This window comes from Capra hircus, chromosome 2 (genome assembly GCF_001704415.2).
Source record: "Capra hircus breed San Clemente chromosome 2, ASM170441v1, whole genome shotgun sequence".
Lineage (NCBI taxonomy): Eukaryota > Metazoa > Chordata > Mammalia > Artiodactyla > Bovidae > Capra > Capra hircus.
The window spans coordinates 111,363,095-111,382,155 of NC_030809.1; the positions used below are offsets into that span (position 1 = coordinate 111,363,095).

At 38.1% G+C, this 19,061-nt stretch overlaps 1 protein-coding gene across 1 annotated transcript in view; it reads left to right on the forward strand.

The window, feature by feature from the left end:
• LOC100861136 (cytochrome b reductase 1) overlaps nt 1–17,393 on the forward strand; it is a 32,825-nt gene extending 15,432 nt beyond the window's left edge. Inside the window, exons 3-4 of the mRNA XM_018064564.1 lie at nt 12,930–13,084; nt 13,644–17,393. Of these exons, the coding sequence (XP_017920053.1) occupies nt 12,930–13,084; nt 13,644–13,944 (456 nt within the window). The 3' untranslated portion in view covers nt 13,945–17,393. The remainder of the gene's footprint in view (nt 1–12,929; nt 13,085–13,643) is intronic.

Consider the following 19,061-nt stretch of genomic DNA (forward strand, 5'->3'; position numbering starts at 1 on the left):
CTTTAAATTCCATGTGCTGGGTGAACTAGCACAGGCAAGAGCTCTATATTTCTTTTCCTACATTCCCTGTCATTTCTGTTTTCTAAGTTTATGAGTAAAGAGATGGATTTTGATTTGGAAGGCTCAGTGATTGTTTTATTTTCATTTCACTTATTAAATGTCTTTATTTATTAAAAACACATACTCTTGAGAGCACTATTTTTAAGCATGTTAATGGAGTGAGATAGGAATTTGGCTGTTCAAGGTCACAAAAGTAAAGGTTAATTTTTAAAGTTTTTGGTGTTAACCATTTTGTCGAAAAATCTTTGTAAACTATGTCAGTTCATTTCCCTTCCTTAGTACATATATCCAACTCCTGATTGGGACATCATTGTGAACTTACTTTTCTGTGGATATAGGAGAAGAAACGGGAGTCACTTTGTAAAACCTCAAGGCATATCTTAGAATATATGAATGTATGACCTCTTTAAATAGGGATCTTGTAGGCTGCAGTCCATGGGGTTGCTAAGAGTCAGACACGACTGAGCAACTTCACTTTCATGCATTGGAGAAGGAAGTGGCAACCCACTCCAATGTTCTTGCCTGAAGAGTCCCAGGGATGGGTAAACCTAGTGGGCTGCCATCTATGGGGTCGCACAAAGTCGGACACGACTGAAGCGACTTAGCAGCAGCAGCAGAAGACATTTATTTGTCATTTTTCTTCTTCTTAAAGTAAGGATTTTAAAGCCTTAAGTCTTCTTTAATTTTAACTAAATAGAAGTTGATAGCTACATGGACACTATTAATTATTTAATTTGGATTAGCATACCAGGAGATAAGGATCAGGGGATTGAAAGTGCCAGACAAGAGGGAGCACAGGGAAAATCCTGTATCAAACATGATCTTCCTGATCCCATACTGGATGGCCGAGCCGAGCCCAGATCTCCTGCCCTCAAAGTTGATTTTCCCTCAGTGTTCTCATCTGGGAGACAGTGTCCACCTCTGCTGCAGCCAGTGGGCCCTTTCCCTTCAGAGTAGGATGGTACGAGCAGGGGACATCCCCCAGTTCTTTTGGGTGTCTCCTTGGCCTACTAGAATCTTTTGGGGACTTTCTCAGCTCGCTGTTCTCCTTTCAGCTATTTGTTTCCCTCACTTTGCCTCACCTCCTGTGGGCCACACCAGAACGCAGTAAAGGAGAGCCAGAGCGCATTCTGCAGAGAACACTCTGCGCATTTAGCGGATAGCATTCTGCTCACCTCCTGTAATCCCTTAAGTGAGATAACCTTTACGGTCACTGAGGAAGAACAGGCGGCAGAGCTAGGACTCAGGTCCTGGTCTTGCCGATCCTGAGCCCTCCCCACTTGGTCCTGCTGCCTCCGCAACATCCCATCATCCCTCACCTGTGTGTGAGCATCCTCAGTGGAGGGCTGTGTCTCTGAGGAGCCGAATGGAAACCACCCACCCCACTCCGTGTAGCTTCCCTGTGAGAGGGTTCTGTGGTTCTGAGTACAAAGTTAAAATGGATTAGATGAAATGCCTTTACTAAGTTAGTTATATGCCAAAGCATTCTCTGAGCACTTGCAAGGATGTATCAGAATGTTAATGCTGATGATCTCTAGGTGATTGGATTCTAGTTGATTATTTTTCTTTTCACTTTCAGTATCTTCTAAATATACGTGCATTTCTTGTATAACAATAAAAAGCTTTTAAAATGAAAACAAAGTTTCTTACACTAGATCTTTTAAGCTGGAATTTCTGAAAACCAATTCTATGCTGTGCTCTATATCTTAATATGTAAGATTAAGAAATATATATTGGAGAAGGCAATGGCAACCCACTCCAGTATTCTTGCCTGGAGAATCCCAGGGATGAGCGAGCCTGGTGGGCTGCCATCTATGGGGTTGCACAGAGCCGGACATGACTAAAGTGACTTAGCAGCAGCAGCAGCAAGAAATATATAGGAATTAGCAAAAAAGAGAATATTTATTCTAAAACTTTGGGGTCTTAGATAAAATGGTTCTCAGAGGAATATAGGCTTAAATGTGTTTATTGGAAAGGAAAACTTAAAATATATAAATGAAGTATTCGCTTAAGAAAATTAAAGATTGATTATATCTCAGTAAAACAAGAAGGAAAAAAAAGAAAATTAAAAAAGGACAGCAAAATATACAAGGAGTAGTAAAGACTCCCTCCCTCCCATCCAAAAAAAGTCTGTGAACATTGTATTATTTTCTGTTGTTGCCATAACAGTTTACCACAAACGTGGGGCCTTAAAACAACACAAATATATTACCTCACAATTTCTGTACATCAGAAATCCATGTTGGCTTGGCTGGTTTCTCTGCTCAGGGTCTCACAAGGCCAAAGTCAAGGTGTTAGCTGGTCTGGGCTTTTATAGAAAGACTCTAGGGTAGAATCAACTTGCAAAATAGTTCAGATTGCTGACAGAATCTAGTTCCTTGTGCTTGTAAGCCTGAGGTTCCAGTCTCTCGCTGGCTATTAGCTCAGGGTTGTTCTTAGCTTCTCACTCTGTTCCTTGCACATGGCCCCCCTCCATCAAACTGGCTTGGAATCTCTCTGACTTCTCCCTCTTTCTCCTCTTCATCTCTTCTTCCTCCAGCCAAAGCTCTCTGCTTTTGAAAGGGTTTATGTGTTTAGATTGGGCTGCCCATATAATCCAGGGTTTTCCTCCAATCAGAAGCATCTATAACCTTAATTACATCAGGAAAGTGTCTTTTGCTGTGTAGCATAATGTATTCACAGCTTGCAGAGATTAAGTTGTAGACATCTTTGGGAAAGGGCATGATTTAGCCTATCAGAACCATAAATTTAAAAAAAATAGAAGAAATTATAGATAAAATGAAAAGCTGTTTCTTTAAAACAAGTAGAATAAAATAAATGTGCATGCGCTCAAATTGCTTCAGTTGTGTCCAGCTCTTCGCGACTATGGGCTATAGCCCACCAGGCTTCTCTGTCCATCGTGTTCTCCAGGCAAGAATACTGGAGTGGGTTGCCATGTCCTCCTCCAGGGGATCTTCCCAACCCAGGGACTGAACCCATATCTCTATGTCTACTGCATTGGTAGGTGTGTTCTTTACCACTAGCACCACCTGGGAAGCCCAGGATAAAAATAGATAAACCACTGCAAATCTGACTGAGAAAAAGCATAATATACACACCATTCAGGATTTTAAAAATATAATCACAGATACAAATAATATTTTAAAATTAGGACAGTTTATTAAATTTTAATAATATGGTAATATTTTAAAAATCTTAAAGAAAAAATGATTATTTTCTTGCCACATATAAACTAACAGTTTGACCCAAGAGGAATTAGAAAACCTAAGCAGACCAATAACATTATAAGCAATTGGTAAGGTCATTTGAAACCTATCATTTAAAAAAGACATTAGTTCCAGATTGTTTTATACTTTGACCTACAAGGAACTAATACTTTAAACCAATCCAGTACACTGGGAGGAAACAGGCTCCTCTTCGACATGGCCCCGTTGTGTACTACATACTTCATATCTAAGGAGGCAGCTTTAGTAATAAATACCTTTACCAACATCTAACAGCAAACATAAGCTTAAACTCTGAAATACTGAAGACATTTCCATTAAATAAATAAAACATGTTTGCAACCTTTGTGTTCAATTTCATTTTAGAGGTTTTAGCTAATGTACAGCTAATGAAAAAAATACATTAATAGAAAATGTGTGACCTTTTTCCTTGTTTTCAGATCATATAACTATCTAGAAATCCAAGAGATGACTAAATTATGAAAGAATTTGGAAATGTATCTGGATAAGAGATAGCCAACAGAATCCAATAACTTTTCCCTATACTAGGAATAACCACTTAGAATAGGAAGTAAAATCCTGTAAATCTTACAGTGCAGTACTATAAAATTTTACTGAAAAACAGAAAATATGGTATGAAGAGAGGAATACCATGCTACTGAGAGAGAAAAATTAATATAGAAACATTCGTCCCTCTTCAACTGTATTTTTATTTATTATAATTTTAAACCCAATGGGAGTTTTAAACTTTATGCAAAAGAATAAGTACCCAAGGATAACCAAGAAAATTTTGAAAAAGTGCAGGTAGACCAGCTTTATTCAAAACAAGGTATTCCCACAGGAATAAATAAAATATATTCATGGCGAGAACACAAAGGACAGACAGTATATATAATAACTTTTTCTATGACATTATAGTATTTTAATTTACCAGGCAAAGAATGCTTATTTAATCAATGTTATCATCATAACTGGCTGCCCATTTGAAGGAAACCAAACAAAAGACTATGTACATCACATAAAAGGAAAAAAAGATTCTAGATACAATAGATTAAAGATATGGATATAAAAAAATCCAAAATCAAACAAAAGAGAAAAAGAAAATTAAAAAGCATGTAATCTGTATAATACTGAGGTAGGGGAGGCTATAAGGTTGACAAGAAATCTAGAAGGAAAAGAAAGACTATGGCTACATAAATTTTTTTTTAATTATTTTCATCTCTTAGTATCTTTGGGGGATTGGTTCCAGGACCCTCTCAGATACCAAATTCCAAAGATGCTCAAGCTTCTTGTATAAATTGGTGTGGTATTTGCATATAGGACTTCCCTGGTGGCTCAGATGGTAAAGAATCAGCCTGCAATGAGGAAGACCTGGGTTCGATCCCTAGGTTGGGAAGATCCCTTGCAGGAGGGCATGGCAACCCACTCCAGTATTGTTGCCTGGAGGATCCCCATGGACAGAAGAGCCTGGCGGGCTACAGTCCATGGAGTTGCAAAGAGTCAGACTCGACTGACTGACTAAGCCCACATTTGCGTATAACCTATATGCATTCTCCCATATACTTTAAATCATCTGTAGATTACTTAGAATACCTAATACAATGTAAATGCTATGTGAATACAATGTAAATCCTATATAAATATTTCCTGGTCTATGGCAAATTCAAGCTTTGCTTTTTGGAACTTTCTGCAGTTATTTTTCTGAACATTTTTTTAATCTGTGATTGGTGGAACTTATGGATTCTGAACCTGGGGCTATAGAGGACTGACTGTATATGTGACCAAAGATGATAAAGTTGGCCAGAACTGCTCAAGGAGATATGGGGAATAATCTTGTCATGTGTTAAGGGTTAATGTGTTTAATATACAAAACAACTCCTAAAAATGAATAATTAAAAAGTCAACCTAACAGAACTCTGAACAAAAGATTTGAACAGACAGTTCAGATAAGAAGGAATTAAATCACCAATGAGCATATGAGAAAATGTCCAACCTCACTAAGAAATTAGGGAAATGTAAGTTAAAATAACAATAAAATATCATTGTCCCCCATGAAATAGAACAATAATGATATCCATTGCTGGCATAGAGATGAGGTAAGGGTGCTCTCCAACACTGCTCATGGAAAAGTGAATTGCCACCAAATTAGGGAAGTAGTTTGTCAATATCTATTATTCTTAAAAAATATATATATACTTACTCTTACACAACATTGTAACATATATGTGTGTTATGTGTTAGTCGCTCAGTCGTGCCTGACTCTTTGCAACCCCATGGACTGCAATACACCAGGTTCCTCTGTCCATGAGATTTTCCAGGCAAGGATACTGGAGTGGGTTGCCATTTCCTTCTCCAGGGGATCTTCCCAACCTAGGGATCGAACCCTGGTCTCCTGCACTGCAGGCAAATTCTTTACCGACTGAGCTACAAGGGAAGCCCTGTGAAATATATACTTACTCTTTAACCTAGCAGTCCCACATTTGGGGAGATCAGAAATAAAGAGCTGTCACAAAAGGAACTCTCAAAAGGATTTTTAGTGCAGTGGTGCTTGCGGGAAATGGGAAGCAAACTGAATGACTATCAGTAAGAACTTGTGGCAAATCTGTTGAATATGACACAGCTATTACAAAGAAGGTAGTTCTGTCTACTGTGTGATACGTGTGCATGCTCAGTTGTATCTCTTTGTGACCCCATGGACTGACTGTAGCCTGCTAGGCTCCTCTGTCCATGGGATTCTCCAGGCAAGAATACTGGAGTGGGTTGCCATTTCCTTCTCCAGAGGATCTTCCTGACCCTGGGATTAAACTCGGCATCTCTTGCATCTCCTATATGTTCTTCAATGTAAAAAAATACTGAAGAATAATGTGTATAGTAAAGTGTCATTTGAGAAGGGGGGAGGAAAGAAAGGGAAAAAAGCATTTTTTGTGTAGATGGGTAAAGAAAGTTATGGGAGAATATACCAGAATACCACTGTGGGGTTGTTGGGGAATTCTTTGTTCTGGGGGAGGGTATTAAATTTTTAAATGCATCTTGTTTTTCTTGCTTGAACTTGTGGCTCTTATGTCTTAAAATATAAGTAAATCACATGTCACAAAAGATCATATATACACAATTTTTAAAACTAAATAAGCAGACAGTGTCCCCTCAAATCAGGTTGTGAACATTCATGTCATGTGTGGTAACTTCTGGTTGTTTGTTTAGGAACCAGATGAACCATTTCCTTCCTATTCCTTTTCTGGGACAGATGACTACATTCCAACTTTATTCGGTTATTGCATCCAAGCTGTTTTTAAGTTATTTGCATTGTTTCCCTGAAGAAGTGAGAGAAGAGATCACCCAACTGTTCTCAGGAAGAAATTAAACGAAAGAATATTTCCTATCCCCATGGAAAGAAACCAATTCTAAGCTTGCTTTCTTCAGTTTTGATAGGAGCTAAGCCTCTTTCTTAGGCTTCCCTGGTGGCTCAGACCGTAAAGCGTCTGTCTGCAATGCAGGAGACCTGGGTTAGATGCCTGGGGTTGGGAAGACCCCTGGAGAAGGAAATGGCAGCCCACTCCAGAACTCTTGCCTGGAAAATCCCATGGACAGAGGAGCCTGGTAGGCTACAGTCCATGGGGTTGCAAAGAGTCTGATGCGACTTCACTTTCAAGCCTTTCTGATTAAGATTTACAAAGATTCCTCCCTATTCTTAGTTGTAAAAATTCATGAACCACGAAAACATGCTTTGACAGAGATGTGCCTCTGTTAGATTAAGTTAGAAGTAAAAAGGAAAACTATTTTCTCCGTGAATCAGGATGAACTCTCTGTAAATGGAGCTTCTCTGAGCTGCCACTTGTAGGTGGAGAACAGGAAGTCCCACCCTCTTGGAGCAGCTACAGCAGCCTGCTTGCTGCTCACTTGCACAGCTGCCAACTGTTGTGCACTTCAATTGCAAAGTATAATTGTGTGCAGGCCATTCATCTGAGTTTGTGAGGTCAGTTTGCATTCTTCCCAAGGCCAACTCGGGAAACAAACCTACCACAGAGTATGAAGAGCATGGGAGAGATTGTCAAGAGATTACCTTAGCAATCTTGAACTTTGGTTTAACCACTTTACAAAGTCAAGATTTACCGGCCAGATGAAGCCAGGGTCCAGGCTGTTTCAGTAAATGAAAGGAGCAAAGAAAGGGAACTAGCAACAAAGCAATACAACCAAAACAAGCTGAAAAGTCTTCATGCTTCCTGTGTTTGTCTATGAATTGCAAAGCATTTCAAGTTGTAGGCATTTTTTTCTACTTGTGACATCTAGCCTCTAGGGGATTTAAAAAAACAAGCAAGCCAGTGTGTGTATGTGTTTGTATAGAAGTTATGAATCATAACAAAATTAACTCATAATTCCACCATACACCTTAATTTAGAAAACATAGAACCCCTCTCCCCCACCCCCAACTTGATCCCACATCTTTCTATCTATCCCAACTCCTACAGGTAACCATTCTCCAGAAGGTTTTTCTCATTCCTGTTTTTCTTTGTAATTTTACCACATGCTGTAAATTCCCAAACAATATGTTGTTTCATGTGTATTTTTTATTTTTTTAAGAAACAGTATCATAAGTATTCGATTACAATTTTTTTCATTCTATCGATTCAACTATATTGATTCCTCTAGCTGTAGTTTAATCATTTCTACTTTTGTATTCTGCTGCATAAATAGGCCCCACATTTACTTATCTATTCTCCTGCTATTACACTTTTAGATGATTTTGAGTTTTCTTCTGTTTCTGACAATGCTGAATTGAACATTCACATACACATCTCTTGGCCCTCATATGCAAAGGTTTCTCTGGCCTATTCTTACAATAGCAGTGGTATACTCAGTCTAAAATAGTGTCAACTTGTTTTCCAAAGTGTTTCCAATTTTGTGGCTGTTAGCTGCAAATTAGAGTTCACATATGGCACATTGTTGCCAACATGCATCCTCTTCAGACTTTTTAAATATTGCCAAAGTGGTGGATATAAAATGATGTCTTGTGATTTTCTTGTTTATTTCACTAGGTACTCATGGTTCACCTCTAAAAAAAGATACCTGTTTGTGTCTTTTGTGCATTTAAACAATGCGTTTGTTTTCCTTTTTCTTAAAGATTTGTAGGCATTCTGTGTCAAATTCCTTTTCATTTGTATGTATTATATAATTCTTCAAGCATTGAGGCTTGTGTTTTCTCTTGGCATTTTTTGATGAATAGAACTTCTTAATTTTAATGAAACAAATTGATCATCTTTTCCTTTAAGGTTATCATATTTTGTTTTGTTTTGATGACTTGTTTATGAAATCCTTCTGTACTCTGAGGTCAAAACAAACCATTTCTCATGTTCTACTCCAGACCTCCTAAATCAGAAACTAACGATGGAGGGTGGGGGAGGGGGAAAGTGGGTGGGCCCAGCAATATGTGCTTTCATCGTCCCTGCAAGTGACTCAGATACACACTAATATTTGAGAACAGTTGATCGAAGACAAAAACCTATGAATAGCCAAGAGGTTACATTATAATAATATTATTGGAAATACTAATTTCTTTTATGTTTTCTATTAAGAATATTAAAGTTTTGTCTTTGATATGAAATACTTAATTCATCTAGAATTAATTTAGTTCATGATGTGATAGTTACTAACTTCATTTTTTCTCCATATTGATAAACTTTTCCCAGCACCATTTATTGAATTGTCCCTATCTTTGCCATTTATCTGCACTGCCAGTTTTGTCTCTTTTTCTCTGCATCCAAGCCAGTGGAATTGAAGAGTGTAGAAGTATTAAAGTATATTTTTGTTGTCATTTAGTCATTAAGTTGGGTCCAACTCTTGCGACCCTATGGACTGTAGTCCATGGGATTTTCCAGGTAAAAATACTAGCGTGGATTTCCTTCTCCTTCTCCAGGGGATCTTCCTGATCCAGGGATCAAACTCTCATCTCCTGCATTGGCAGGCAGACTCTTTACAACTGAGCCGCCAGGGAAGCCTGTTGAAGCACATAGAAGTATATAGAATTATTTACAGGGTATAAAATAGAGGTAGAGACAAGAATCTTTGAACTGTTCTTTTTTTGCAACTTTTTTCACTCTTCAGTACAGATGCTTCACATTTTCTCTTATTCCAGTTTGTGAATTGGTTTTGTTTTTCTTTTGAAATCATGAAAGTGAAAGCCACTCAGTCATGTCTGAGTCTTAGCGACCCCATGGACTGTACAGTCTATGGAATTCTCCAGGCCAGAATGCTGGAGTGGGTAGTGGTTCCTTTCTGCAGGGGCTCTTCCCAGCCCAGGGATTGAACCCAGGTCTCCCACGTTGCAGGCAGATTCTTTACCATCTGAGCCACCAGGGAAGACCTGAAATCATGAATGAATGTAGAATTTTATGGGATATTTTTTGTGTATGTTGAGATGTGATTTCAGTTTTTCCTCTTTAATCTGTTAATATAGTCAATTATATCAATAGATCTTCTAATATTAAACTTGAGCAAATTGAAACATTTTTAATTGTTTCAAGATTCTCTTTTGCTCTCTGAAATATTCAGATTATTACCTCTTATTGTTTTATCTGTGTACTAACTAGACTTCTCAGAAATGTCACGTCACAACTTTATAACTTCTGTTTAGCAGGAGAAAATGTGGTCCCTGACTTTTTCCTTGCCTATATCCAGAGAGCTGGTAGTATTTATGAGCACAGGACTTGGAATCCGGAAGACCTCAGTTTGAATCAGTTTCATTCATTTTTAATTTGTGACCTTTGGACTTGTTATTGAATTTTTCTGGGCTTAGTTGGCTTTCATACAACCTTCACAACATCGTACAAACCAAGGACAAATAATGCATCGAAAGGCTCAGCCTAGGGCTTTGCATATTAGAATGACAGAAGTCAACTGTTATTAAAACTGGAAGCTTCGTGGTAGGCTCCTTTACAACCTGAAGATGGCATTTTCCATTTCAGCTATAGATCATTAACACCCCCATGGTTGAGAATATCATTTTATGTCATTGACATTTTATTCATGACTTACCCATGGAAATATATTTTTTCTATATTCCTATTCTCCTGCCTCATCTGAGAGTCCTAAGATTCTTATTGCTTTGAATGATTCTTCCTGTTTTCTCTTATTTCTTTCAGGGTTTATCTTGTGTGTCTCTCTTATAATCCCATAAAGCTCAATGATACAAGTAGATGGGACATCAGAAATTTGCTTACAGGACCCCATTTAACTCTGTTGAAAAACACGTACCCATTTTTCAACAGAATTAAATACCTATTATGCATTGTACACCTGTCTAGCTTGTGGGGGAAACATTGTTCCACAAGACAAGCATGGGCCCAAAGAGACATGCTTAGAAATCAAAGGAAATAAAGAATGATTAATATAAACTATAAATCTTTATGTTAATTTGCATAGTTTGGAACACTTAATAAAAGATAAGCATCCTGTAATTTTTTTTTCTTTTTAAAAATAACTTGATGCTGAAAAAAATGTTTTCATAGCAAAAGTAAGACTTAGGAGAGTGAAATCACCCTGGAGTCCTGTAAGTCTGATGTCCCATCTACTTAGATCACTGCGCTTTATGGGATTATAAGAGACACACAAGATAAATCCTGAGAGAAATAAGAGAAAACAGTAAGAATCATTCAAAACAATAAGAATCCTAGGAATTTCAGAAGAGGCAGGAGAATAGGAATATGGAAAAATATATATTTCCATGGATTAGTCACAGCAAAGATAGTGTGACTTACTCATAGAAATATATTTGTTCTAAATCCTTGGCAGTCACTCACCTGAGCCCCATTTTTGTATAGAAAGTACAACCTATACATTAGGATGCTTGCCGTTTGATATCAATACTAAAAGAATGAACCACTAAAGAGCACTGAAGGACGATTAGGAACACTCTGAACCACCAAGGAGGGCTCTCTGCATTTCTAATATATTCAGGCATTTGTGATGTTAATGAAAAATAAAATATGCAAACCAGCCTATAAAATGCATCTTCAGTTACTTTCCATGCATTACTATTGCCTTTATGCTGATTCTAACTGTGTTTTAGGGCATCAGACCCCTTCTGCTTTCATTCCGCTCTATCCCCCTTTGATCTCAGTCAGGAAAAATGAACAGTGATGCTAGTGTTTCTTCTCATTCTCCTCTCTTCTCATGGTTGTTTTGTTAGGGTGGTAGATCCCAAAGAGATACTGAAGAAAAAAAAAATACCCCTCTAAACTCAGTGATCATTAAGTCAGCTTTATTTTCTGGAGAAGGGATTCCTTAATGGGCAGGCGTGTGGGACAACAAAACAGTCAAAGCATGACAGACTTCAGTTTCTCTAAGAATCTTACTGTCTTCACTGCAGAGAAATATCCCAGAAAGGATTTAATTATTGAGGAGATGCAGAGAATTTTCTGCAGAATTCATTTCTTCCTTGTTAAAAAAAAAAAATTGTCATGTTTTTTCCACATAGCTTTCTTTAGGTTGTACTGACAAAATGTGTCCGATTGTACTTAGATTTAGTGACCTAAAAATCTTTTACTTCCCTTCCTACTTGGCAATCTTACGGAAACTGATAAGAACAATTAAGTATCAGAATGTTCACTGTAGCCTTATTAATGGCCACAAAAAATTGGAAACAGAAATGTCCGTTAATAAGGAACTGAATAATTTGTTAGTCTTAAAACATTAGCCATTAAAAAGAATAAACTAGATAAACATGAGTTAAGATCTGCAAGATATACTGTTAAGAGAAAAAAGCAATATGCAGAACAAATATGTACAATAAAACCCCACTTACATTTTTAAAAACTCCCTCTTTCTCACTCTCTCTAAAAAATTTTTTATTGAAATATAGTTGATTTACAATGTTGTGTTAGTTTCGGTATACAGCAAGATGACTCAGTTATATGTAAATATATATGTGTGTACACACACACACACACACACACACACACACACACACACACACATACATGTGCTGTGCTGTGCTAAGTCACTTCAGTCGTGTCCAACTCTCTGCGACCCTAGGGACTGTAGCCCGCCAGGCCCCTCTGTCCATGGGATTCTCCATGCAAGAATACTGGAGCGGGTTGCCATGCCCTCCTCCAGGGGATCTTCCTGACCCAGGGATTGAACCCACATCCCTTACATCTCCTATATTGGCAAGCGGGTTTTTACCACTAGGGCCACCTGGGGAGACGCGCGTGCGCACGAGCACACACGCACACATTCTTTTTAAGATTCTTTCCATTGTAGGTTATTACAAGATATTGACTATAATTCCCTGCGCTGTACAATAGGTCCTTTTTGGTTATCTATCTTATGTATCGTAGGGAGTATGTTTTAATCCCATCCTCTTAATTTATTCCTCCCCACCCTTTAACCTTTGGTAACCACAAGTTTATTTTCTGTGTCTGACTCACTTTCTCTTTAAACACACACACACATATGCTTGTTTAGTCATAGAAATTTTATGAAAAGATGCTTGAGAAAGTCATAGTAGGTGTCACTTTTGAGTGGAACTAGAATGGGGAAACCTGGTTCTAAATGAAATGTTTTCTCGTTGTGCACATATTGCTTCTCTAACAATAATTTTAAAACAGTTAAAACTTACAGTTGATAACCTCTGAATTTTTTGATGTTTAGCTCCTCCTAGGTTTTTTTGTCTTTCTGCTTCCTTGGGCTCCACTTTCTGTCCGAGCGCTTCTCATGCCCATACACGTTTATTCCGGACTTTTCATCTTTGGAACAGTGATCGCAGCTGTACTTATGGGATTGACTGAGAAACTGATTTTTGCGCTGTAAGTTTCATAGTTTTGCTAACTGCAGTTCTTGAGCTACAAAATATTAAGTACTTGTTCATTGGACAAATATAAATGTGAGAAAATTTTTTAAATGGTAAAAATAAAAAATTTAAATATTTATTTAAAAAAATCTGTTATACATGTAATATAGCATTAATAATGCTTGAAAGAACAACCAAGCAGTCCAACAAATTGTACCACTCTTACAAAGCAACCTTTGAAGTTATACATGCCTTTCAATTGTTTTGATATACATGTTTTTATATTAACTGTAATTATGATATACCTACATTTTTGTATCATCCTTTTTTCGACTTTAAGTGGTACAAATGTTTTAGATGCTATATTATTTTCATACTTTATGAAATTTTTAACAGTTTTGTACTAATCCACTGAGTGAATTATATGAATTTCTTAACATCAAGCTTTAAGGGAATTTATGCTGAATGTACACACACTGTACCAGTGTGCCTTTTGAGCAAATATATTCAAGACTGTTTGGCATGTTGCTGTATCACCCTGTTTGTAACTGGACATACTCTCTCTTTGTCTGTAGGAAAAGTCCTTCATACAGTTCATTGCCACCAGAAGGTGTTTTCACAAACACCCTTGGCCTTCTGATTCTGGTGTTTGGGGCTCTCATTTTTTGGATAGTCACCAGACCACAATGGAAACGTCCTAAAGAACCGAATTCTGTCCTTCTTCAGCCAAATGGAGGTGCTCCAGAGGGAGTGGAAAGTTCCATGGCAATGAACTTTGGCAACGTGGACAAATCAGATTCGGAGTTAAACAATGAAGCGGCAGCAAGGAAAAGAAACATCACCCTTGATGAGGCTGGACAGAGATCCACCATGTAAAGTGGGGTAGCAATGTGGCCATATAACTCCAGTTTAAAAAACTAGCTCTCCAGTTTAGCTTCTCCTATTTACCCATGAGATGATTGAGGTCCACAGAGTCAATATTTATTCTAATCAGAAAATAGGGTGTCTTGAAAGTGTTTATATTGACTGAGGCTTGTGAACTTGCCCAAATTGAAAGGGAGATGATCAATGTAAATATTAATAACAGTAGATATGAATTGTGCTTATATTACCTTTTTCTCGTTGAGGACCAAAGCATTTGGCACAGTGCCTTGCATAGAACAGATGATCAAAATGTCTCTACAGTTGGTAAATCTGATAAACTGGCAGCTTCCCTGGCCTCTTATCATGTAGTCATTTTCTGTTTATTCTGGGAATCCAGTTATAAAGTTTTGGAATCAGATCATGAATATCTGGGACAGAGTTAATGCCACCCAGGTATCATGACTAGAGCCCAGAAAAAAATGTAGGAAAGGAACTGGCTCCCTTTTCCCCGTAGCTGCCCTTTGCTCCCTCCCCAGCTGGTCCTTAGACTGGCCCTGGAGACCAGGGTTTATTTTTGGGCACTTTGGAGCAGTGACAGGACTATAGGTTGCTGAAAGTCTCCTCTGGTCGGACCTAGAAGTTTTTCCAAATTGACTTAATCCCAAGGCTTCCTTGGGTTTGGTGTACTTTATGATCCAGATTCCAAACCTAATTATGATGAGAATATACCTGAATACATAAGAAGTATAAACTGCTCTACAAACCTCAAAGAGCACTGTCCCCCAAGTTTCTGGTGTTTTTAAACGTGGAACTTACTAAGTGCCAGTACTATCCTAAGCACTTTATAAATCTTAGCTCATTCAATCCCCAGATATAACTTTTGCAGTAGGCACCATTAACATCTTCATTTTACGGATGAGAGATCTGAGAGAGTTTAGTAACCTGCCTGAAGGTCACACAGCTAATGAGTAGTGAAACTGAGACTCCAAAACTGGCATTTTGGCACCTCAGGTCAGTCCGTGATTCACTATGTTGTTGTCTTCATGCATGCATTCCAAGTCGCCCAGTCATGTCTCTGTGACCCCAGTCCCTGCCTGGCTTCTCTGTCCATGGGGTTCTCCAGGCAAGAATCCTGGAGTGGGTTGCCAATTCTTTCTCCAGAGGATCTTTCCAACCCAGGGAGCAAACCCAGATCTTCTGCATTGCAGGTGGATTCTTTACTCTCTGAGCCACTAGGGAAGCCCATGCTAACTTACACCTGTTTTGACCCACCCTTGGATAAGCCTCATTTGGTGGGATGCAGTAGAGTTTTTAAAATTTACCTTCTGGCTCTGTTTACAAGGCAGATTCCTCAAATAAACAAGCAAGAGGGCCTACCCTTACCTGGAGATTCACCATGGGCACCCTGCCACTGCCAACAAGCCGTGGCTTACCTTGATGCTCCTTTGATCTTAAAATTATGTCTTGGTAATGAAGAGAGGTTTAGGCAAGAACATCTGTAGCTTTCAAAGTTCATCAATTATCATTTCAGATCTTCAGAATCTTAGCTGCTAAATAGCTTTGGGTTTGGAGGTAGGAGAGATGAACTTCATGGAGAGATGAACTTCATGGTCTGCCCTTCCCTGGAGGCAAAAGCTAGGGTCCTTCCTGATTGGGTGGAATTCTAGGGGGTATCTTGTGTTTTGGGTTCTCAGTAGTGAATTAAGACTCAGAGATGACAGTTTTCATGCATGAGATCTCTGTCTAGGCTCTGGCCTGTCTTAAAACCTACAGTGGTGCCTATGCTGAAACAATGCATTTTATCTGAGGGTTGATTTTTGCTTTCCCTGCAATTTTAAACTGTTTCTACCAAGTAAACTTAACATTTTTGGTGTTTAGCAAATTTCCTTTTCGGGTAACTGGTAATTATGCCCATGGACTGAGTGCGAGCTACTCTCCATCACATCCCTGAAGTTTAATGATAATCATTCGAGTCGCTTGCCAAAACACTGTTGTCTTCTTCATTCTCTTTCCATAATTTTGGGAATAGTCATCGGAATCTCCAGTGCCCAGCCCAGTGCCTGGGATATATATATGCAATATGCACGTACATTCAGTAGAAGTAGAGCCTGCTGCAGTTTGGGTCCTAAGTGGAAGGAGGAATTGAATTGTCGCACAGAAACATATTTTGGTAAATGGATGTTTCATTACATAGAGGTGCACAAAATTCCAGGTATTTTGGGGGGCAAGGGGTTAATGACCACCCCAAGGATTGAAGCTGCCATTCCATTTCATACAGGCCAGGAAAGAGGTTATCAATGAAAAGTTAATTATGGGTTTGGCACTAGACTGTGCTGCCCCATTGAGAAGTATTGGAGCACTCCTCATCTCAGCCCTTTATTTTATCCTCTTGTGGGCTAATGTGAGGTTCATCTTACAGATATTATAGGAACTTCTTTTCTTTCTTTCTCAACCTTTGTGAAAACAATGCATAGTAAAATATATCTAGAAAACCTTTTAATGGACCTTTTATTCTAATGATAATTATACCTTTATCTTTCATAAAGCTGGTATTTCCTACCTAAAGCATAGCCCCCCAAAATATCTCATTAAAAAGTCCACAAAAAGAACATGGGAGAAGAAAGCCTTAGGTGTCAATTCCAAAACAGTGATTGAAATCTTCCCAAATAATTATAGCTTATATCATCTACAGAGATTGTCTGGCTTGCCTTACCCCATAATCTAATTTCAGGGAAAAAAGCTATATTTTAACACGCATCTAAATCAACACTAAAGCCTTTTGTCTCGAAGCATTTATTGAGAAACTCAGACGATTATACTTTTTGAATTAATGTTATCAAAAGTGTACAGATTCCTGTGCTCATTGTGTCAAACTAAATCCACCCTCCAAAGTACCTTCCTCCCTTTCCTCTCCTGGTTTCATTTAAGCTGTGTGGGTTAGAAACAGTATCTCAGATCTTATGATCAAATGACAAAGGAGGTAATCGCACTTTTTAAGGAATACTGACAAGTGATTTTTGTTTCTAAAGGACAAAATAAAGAGGATGTCTTGCTTTTAATTAGGCTCTTTCCCTGCTGAGTTGGAAATTCCAGTGCAAAACTGATTGACCACAACTGCCAAAGTTGAAAGCCTGAAGTAAAGCTTTTTGCTAATTTTATTGTAGCATGATGGAATTTTTATCTTTGTATGTCCTTTTTTAGATAACTCTGACAGAAAACTGTAACTGCTATGTCTTCGGGCTACACATAGTAAAGTATGGAAGAATGAAAACTTCTTTATCCTCTACAAAGTACCTGAAAACTCTAAGTGGAAAATATTTCTCTGTTTAAATCTATCTTTTTAATCTCAATACATTTATGCAAAAATGTTAAATAGCCTGAATATTTTATAATTTTGTAGAAAAATATGCATCTATTTTTTTCTTGTTTTTATATAGTAATAAAAGTTATTTTGGAAGCTATTTGTGTATATTATTTGTGTTGTAGACATTGTTCTGGAAGTCTCTTTCCCAGGTTTTTTTGTTAGTTTTTCAATGGGGAAGAATTTTTTTTAAGTTTTGTGAAATGGAATATCAGTAAACAAGGATGTAACAGCCATCGGCAATTTGGGGCATCCAAATGTGAATGAAGTCTCCCAAAGGGAAAAAATACCTGCAATCCAGCACTGCCACCATGCCCCCTGTGGTGATTGCCAAGGAGCTGGGTGGGAGTGGGGGGAGTAGGGGAGTGAGAAGTCAAAAAACAGATACAGATGCTGGCCCAGAGAGCTGAGATGCATATGACAGGAATGACTTAAAAAATCCCAGACTCTTGCTTCTTCCCATACATAGAAGAATGCTAAATTCCTTACCTTGCTATCTGGTTTTCCTTACTTAACAATAATCTTTGATGTTCAAACTGCCTGCCCACTTTGTTACAAACTTGTATGTAGCAGCCTGACTCCCTCCTCCCTGGAGCAGTCTCTCAGGTCTACCTGAGATCCTGTCTCCCAGACTTGAAGTCCTAAGCTTTTCCCACCGAATAAAACACTCTCTGCTTTCAGGTTGTAAACTAATTTTTTAGTCGACAGTTTGTTTATTATTGAAAATGCTGTCAGATTTCTCTAAACCGTGTACTCTGAGTACCATACCTTTATATTGCCAGAAGGATCAGAGACTCTTTCAAAACTGTCATGGTGTTTTCCTCCATATAGCATCTAAGCTGGCACCATACTCTGTAGTATAGAAGGGAACCAAAATTTAGGCAGTCAAAGCAGACGCAGTATAAGTTAGAAAAAGACTTCCAGTGGCTAAGACTCCGCGTGCCCAACGTGGGGGTGCTTGGGTTTAATCCTTGATCAGGGAACTAGATCTCTCATGTCACAACTACAGATCCCGCTTGGCCCTACTAAGACCCCTGGCTCAGTCAAATAAATATTTTAAAAAATAATGAAACTGCTAGTTATTACAGAACTCTGTATTTATAGTAACTTATTCTCAAGAAAGCCTTCCCAGGTGGCGCTAGTGGTAAAGAACCTGCCTCCTAATGCAGGAGACACAAAAGACAGGTTTGATCCCTGGATTGGGAAGATTCCCTGGAGGAGGAAATGGCAATCTATTCCCGTATTCTTGCCCAGAGGATCCCATAAACAGAGGAGCCAGGTGGGCTATAATCCATGGGGTCACAAAGAGTTCGGACATGACTGACCAACTGAGCACACACACAATCTTTGGGAAAACACATAATTCATTATGGATGAATGGTTGGATTTTTTTTTTTCACACAAAAAAAGATAATTAGTAACTGAGCAGTGTCAATATTCATTGACTCTTAATTGCTCATTTAGTCTTTTTCACCTACTTTTTGTCTCCTGGGAAATGTTAATGGTATTTTATGTTGTGTAGGTGTAATAACACTATAATTGGGAATGTCCTATTATGCGATAGAGCCATGATATTGTGTAAATTGAATTTGTATAAGTTACATATTTTGTCACTGATTTATACTATCAATTTCAGGCATATATTTCATTTCAGATTGATCTTAATTGGCAAGTACTGACATTTTTTAAAAATGTATGACTCAAGTACCCTGTCATGTAATTTTATATATATTAGCTCATTCAGTTTAATTTGCAAGTGGTCTACACA